General features: G+C 44.0%; 1 protein-coding gene across 5 annotated transcripts in view; it reads left to right on the top strand.

The window, feature by feature from the left end:
* LOC109899860 (collagen alpha-1(XXI) chain-like) overlaps positions 1 to 6,373 on the top strand; it is a 62,967-nt gene continuing 56,594 nt past the window's right edge. For 2 of the 5 annotated variants that reach the window (XR_004211592.1, XR_004211593.1), the window contains exons 1-2: positions 2 to 227; positions 6,180 to 6,310. Coding sequence is in view for 2 of the 5 variants with exons in the window: in XM_020495465.2 (XP_020351054.1) it covers positions 6,211 to 6,310 (100 nt within the window). In the remaining 3 variants the exon portion in view is untranslated. Of the gene's footprint in view, positions 228 to 6,179; positions 6,311 to 6,373 lie in introns of all 5 variants that reach the window. The other 3 variants (XM_020495465.2, XM_031835450.1, XR_004211594.1) reach the window with 2 other exon arrangements.

The following is a 6,373-nucleotide window of genomic DNA, read 5'->3' as shown; positions in this document are numbered from 1 at the left end:
GCGAGAGAAAGGGAGAGAGGAAAAGAGAGAGGGATAGAGAGAGATGGAAAGTGGATGGAGAGGGGAGACTTTCACTCATACAAGGAACATTTGGTGCAGTGCTGAAACTTCTTCCCCAAACCCTGCTTCTTCTCCTGCCTAGAGCTCGCCACGGCTATGGCCACAGGGCACCTATGAGAAGGCGACCGCACACACTGACAAGAGGACTCGGTCTCCACTAACCTCTGGTAACTTTTAATTTTGGTGGGGGGGGGGGGGGGTATTTTGCCATTTTGTGAAAACTACATTTTGTACACTTGTTGAATTTGGGTCTCAAAGGGACTTTGATGACAATACGTGTATCTAAGGTATGCTAAAGAATGTTTCACGTTGAAATTATTAAATTAATAGTTTCTTGTTTGAAAATGGTTTATTATGAAATTGCTTAATGCAATGTAAGGCAAGTAACACCTGTTGGAGTACCTCATTGCATCCTTTTTGGATAAATCATTAGTATGGACTTTTAGTACCATTTCAAATCGTTGACATGCAATTTGTTTCGGTGTGTGTTGTAGCTTTCACTGAAGCTTTGTGCTTATCAATGTCTCAATAGATGTGATAATCTACTAGTGTGTAGATTCCTATGATCTGAGCTGCTGCAGCGGCAGACAGCAGGTAGCAAACTAAAGACATTAAGAGGAGTTATCAGTCCCTTGTATGTCCCACTGTCATATGCAAAGAATTAATGGAAATATTCAACTGAACTTTGCTGGGAGCTCAACTGACTCTGCTGGGCCCTCGTCTGAGTCTCCTTATAAATCGACAAAAAAAGGTTTTGGGAAAAAAATCCATAGAGGTACCAAGACCAGGGGCTTGCATTTATTATTTTCATGAGTTTCTGCAGTTGTGACATATGTGAACGAAACAAAAGCTAGGCAATCCCCAAAATAAACCTCTGGCATGTAGATCATTCTAAAATAGGAACATGTTGACAGTGAAATACCCCTCCCAGGCTCCAAGTGGTTCAGTCCACTGTGATGATAAGGGTTCATGGTTGTCATTACTTTATTTGATTTTAAGGGAGAGTTGATATAATGTTTTGGCTTTTCCCTCATTGCCTGAGGAACTTGGCAGTAATACATTTCCACCTTATTTTGGCGAAGTAGTACGTACTGAACAGCAGATGTTGATTTTGGGATGGAATAACTTTTTATTGCATTATTTTAAGCAATTAAGTTTAAAATGCAAATGTTGACATGCTAAAGACAGTCATTTAAGACTGCAGGTGTACAGTGCCTTCGGAAAGTATTCAGACCCCTTGACTTTTTCCACATTTTCTTAGGTTACAGCCTTATTCTTAAATGGATTAAATAGTTTCCCCTCATCAAGCTACACACAATACCACATAATGACAAAGCAAAAACAGGTTTTTATTAAATTAATACAAATTAAAACATGAAATATCAAATTTATATGAGTATTCAGTATAAATATTCAGACCTGTTATTCAGACCTTTTACTTCTACATGTTTCAAGCAGACCACCATAGTCCCTGTGCCCAAGAACACGAAGGAAACCTGCCTAAATGACTAAAGACCCATAGCACTCACGTCCTTAGCCATGAAGTGTTTTGAAAGGCAGGTAATGGCTCACATCAACACCATTATCCCAGAAACCCTAAACCCACTCCAATTTGCATAACGCCCAAACAGATCCACAGATGATGCAATCTCTATTGCACTCCACACTGCCCTTTCCCACCTGGACAAAAGGAACACCTATGTGAGAATGCTATTCATTGACTACAGCTCAGTGTTGAACACCATAGTACCCTCAAAGCTCATCACTAAGCTAAGGATCCTGGGACTAAACACATCCCTCTGCAACTGGATCCTGGACTTCCTGATGGGCCGCCCCCAGGTGGTGAGGTTAGGTAGCAACACATCTGCCACGCTGATCCTCAACACTGGAGCCCCCCAGGGGTGCATGCCCGGTCCGCTCCTGTACTCCCTGTTCACCCATGAATGCATGGCCAGGCACGACTCCAACACCATCATTAAATTAGCAGACAACACAACAGTGGTAGGCCTGATCACCGACAACGACGAGACAGCCTATAGGGAGGAAGTCATTGACCTGGCCGGGTGGTGCCAGAATAACAACCTATCCCTCAATGTAACCAAGACTAAGGAGATTATTGTGGACTACAGGAAAAGGAGGACCGAGCACGCCCCCATTCTCATCGACAGGGCTGTAGTGGAGCAGGTTGAGAGCTTCAAGTTCCTTGGCGTCCACATCAACAACAAACTAGAATGGTTGAAACACACCAAGACAGTTATGAAGAGTGTACAACAAAGCCTATTCCCCCTCAGGAAACTAAAAAGATTTGTCATGGGTCCTGAGATCCTCAAAAGGTTCTACAGCTGCAACATGGTTGCATCACTGCTTGGTATGGCAATTGCTCGGCCTCTAACCGCAAAGCACTACAGAGGGTAGTGTGTATGGCCCAGTACATCACTGGGGCTAAGCTGCCTGCCATCCAGGACCTCTACACCAGGAGGTCCTGAGAACTCTGGAGCAGATTTTCATCAAGGATCTCTCTGTACTTTGCTCCGTTCATCTTTGCCTCAATCCTGACTAGTCTCCCATTCTCTGCCGCTGAAAGGCATCCCTACATCATGATGCTGACACCACCATGTTTCACCTTATGGATGGTGCCAGGTGTCCTCCAGACATGACGCTTGGCATTCAGGCCAAATAGTTCAATGTTGGTTTCATCAGATCAGAGAATCTTGTTTCTCATGGGCTGATTGTCTTTAGGTGCCTTTTGGCAAACTCCAAGCAGGCTGTCATGTGCCGTTTACTGATGAGTAGCTTCCATCTGGTCACTCTACCATAAAGGCCTGATTGGTGGAGTGCTACAGAGATGGCTATCCTTCTGGAAGGTTCTCCTATCTCCACAGAGGAACTCTAGAGCTCCGTCAGACCAAGACCCTTCTCCCCCAATTGCTCAGCTTGGCCAGGCGGCCAGCTGTAGGAAGAGTCTCGGTGGTTCCAAGCTTCTTCCAATTAAGAATGATGGAGGCCATTGTGTTCTTGGGGATCTTAAATGCTGCAGAAATGTTTTGGTACTGTTCCCCAGATCTGTGCACCGACACTTTCCTGTCTTGGAGCTCTACAGACAATTCCATCGACCTCATGGCTTCTTTTTTTCTCTGACATGCACTGTCAACTGTGGGATCTCATATAAACAGTTGTGTGCCTTTCCAAATCATGTTCAATCAATAGAATTTACCACAGGGGAATCTCCCCAAATGCAGGTGTGCCAAGCGTGTACCATCATACCCAAGAATACTCAAGGCTGTAATCGCTGCCAAAGGTGCTTCAACAAAGTACTGAGTAAAGGTTCTGAAAACGTATGTATTTCAGTTTTGAATTTTTTATAAATTAGCAAACATTTCTAAAAACCTGTTTTTGCTTTGTCACTATGGGGTATTGTGTGTAGATTGATGAGATAAAAAAAAATCTATTTTAGAATAAGGCTGAAACCTAACAAAATGTGAAAAAAGTCAAAGGGTCTGAATACTTCCCGAAGCCACTGTATACCTGCAGTCTTAAATGACTGTCTTTAATATGTCAACTTTTGCATTTTATACAGTGCCTTTAGAAAGTATTCAGACCACTTGACTTATATGGGGGATTGGAAATTATGCTGGCAATTACATTGATGGAAGCTACAATCTATCTGCAATTTTAAAGCTGATTAACCCCCCTATTTTAAGTTTAAAAAAGGCTGCAGGTGCTAACCTTGAAATAGCCATTTAGTGCACCTACAGTAGAGAAAACGATTAATCAACTTTTATGCTTAACAACAGCTCTATGATGTAGAAGAAAATAGCAACAGAAGACGGGTGGTTAAGAACCAGATCGAGGAACCAGAAAATCTGTAATTGTGTTTTTAGTCTGGTTAACTCTTCTGGTAGCACCTTTTCTGGAAAAGTAGCAGGAATTAGCTGTTCAACATGAGCTTCCCGACTCCCTTGTCAAGCTGGATGCAACCCACCAGGCATTACATAAATATTGTACTCAGTATTACTGCAAACTAGATGAATAACTCAGACTCTAAATCCCTCAAGGAATTGGAAGTCATGTTTTGGGTTCAAGTTTTAGGAAATATGTCTGGCAGAAGAATCTTTGTTGGTTATGTTGTCTTTTTCTAGGGGGGGGGGGGGGGGGGGGGGGGTTATAATAACTGCACACCAGCGTCATTATTCCTGCCATTCTGTCATCTTGACCAAGGTGGAGAGCTATAAAGTGCCTTCACTGCCCCAATAACATCAGAGGTCAATGAGTGGGTCATAGAAGGGAAGAAAAGCCATATGGTGAACGGCACCGCACTGACCTGAATAAGAAATGCATCAATGGGTCATTTTAATGGCCTCCCATTAAAATGCGCAGTGGTTAAGGGTGCTGTACTGCAGCGCCAGCTGTGCCACCAGAGACTCTGGGTTCGCGCTCAAGCTCTGTAGTAACCAGCTGCGACCGGGAGGTCCGTGGGGCGACGCACAATTGGCCTAGCATCGTCCGGGTTAGGGAAGGCTTGGCCGGTAGGGATATCCTTGTCTCTTCGCGCACCAGCGACTCTTGTGGCGGGCCGGGTGCAGTGCACGCCAACCAAGGTTGCCAGGTGCACGGTGTTTCCTCCGACACATTGGTGCGGCTGGCTTCCGGGTTGGATGCGCGCTGTGTTAAGAAGCAGTGCCGCTTGGTTGGGTTGTGTATCGGAGGATGCATGACTTTCAACCTTCGTCTCTCCCGAGCCCATACGGGAGTTGTAGCGATGAGACATGATAGTAGTTACTAACAATTGGATACCACGATATTGGGGAGAAAAAGGGGGTAAAATTCAACAATAAATAAATGTAAAAAATAAAATGGGTCATTTTAGAGAATTTTCTGGCATGTATTCTCGGGTGGTGCATACTCCAACAAGCGCTAATGTACAGTAACTTTGGCATCCAATCAGGTCTCTTTATCTCTTGGACAATGGTTGCCATCCATTTGTCATGACTACTACATGTGTTTGGTCACTATCCAGAGCAGGAATTTCACTGTCTGACACAGTAAATGAATTCCATGTGGTTTCGGCAGAAATGTAGAATTATCCAGATCGGAGGGAAGTCGATAGAGGGAAAAGCCATGCTGACTGGCTCATGTCACAGTGTTGCTTTCCAGCGACTTCCCCCAGTGCTCAGGACGGGTTGGGGGGAAAGGGCCGGAACAAAATGGCCGGCTCTACCGTGGCAGCTTGGCCCCTCACTGAGCTGTGCCTCAAATCCTGGGTCAGGGAGTGGAAAAACCCAGTCATGTTATGTCTGGGACAACAAACAGACAGCACAGTTACATATGGTGGACGAGGGTTAGATCTCGATCATTGCAGAATTGACCTATCCAAGTCTAGTCCTTGTCTCAGGAAAACCCACGGCTTTAGGTTAATCGATTGGATTAACCTAAAAGTCCATAAAGTCCATACCATACCTACCTTCCTTCCACAAATCACAAATGCTTTCTATGGAGCATACTGTACAGTATCTGTTCCTCAGTGGAGGCTGCTGAGGGGAGGATGGCTCATAATAATGGCTGGAATGGAGTGAATGGAATGGCATCAAACACATGGAAACCATGTGTTTGATACCGTTCCACCTATTCCACTCCAGCCATTACCGCGAGCCTGTCCTCCCCAAATAACGTGCCACCAACCTCCTGTGCAGTTCCTCATTTATATCTGCTTCTTTTTATATCTGCAGTTTCTTACTTTCACTTGCTGGAAACTGCAATGAAATACACAGTTTCCTAAAGCAGCCACAGAGAAACAAAGAAGTATGGCTTAAAGTATTCTGAGTACTCACACACAGAGAGAGAGAGACTTCAGAATGTTCTTCCATGTTTCATTGTCACTAACACAGGCTTATTTTCCATTGTAAGTTGCTTTATCTTGTTTACAACAAATGCAATATACTGACCCTCCATTTTTTGTCACAGTTGTCTACTTTAAATATTTAAGATATGCATTGCATGGAATTCAAGTGAGAACAGTGACGAGTAAGAAAAACAGTCTGCAGTTCTTTGATTTGTTAACTGATACGAATAATTGGAATGACAATCTCAGCTATGCATGTGTTGTTTCCCTTTCCCTACAGGTGCACATTTGGAGTTTGGTACTTCAGTATCATGCGTAGCAAAACCAGATCCATGCATTGTGTCTTGCCGTGTCTGTGCTTCATGCTCCTTCACTTGTCTTGTGCAGCACAAGATGAGGACATGAGATTCAGTAAGAGTGCTTCTGTCTTCATCGTTATATGTGACACATTTCCATTGCATGGTGTCCATTATC

The sequence above is a fragment of the Oncorhynchus kisutch genome, linkage group LG11, assembly GCF_002021735.2.
Source record: "Oncorhynchus kisutch isolate 150728-3 linkage group LG11, Okis_V2, whole genome shotgun sequence".
Taxonomy (NCBI): Eukaryota; Metazoa; Chordata; class Actinopteri; order Salmoniformes; family Salmonidae; genus Oncorhynchus; species Oncorhynchus kisutch.
Note: the sequence above shows the minus strand (reverse complement) of the source record. Positions and strands in the feature narration are given on the sequence as shown.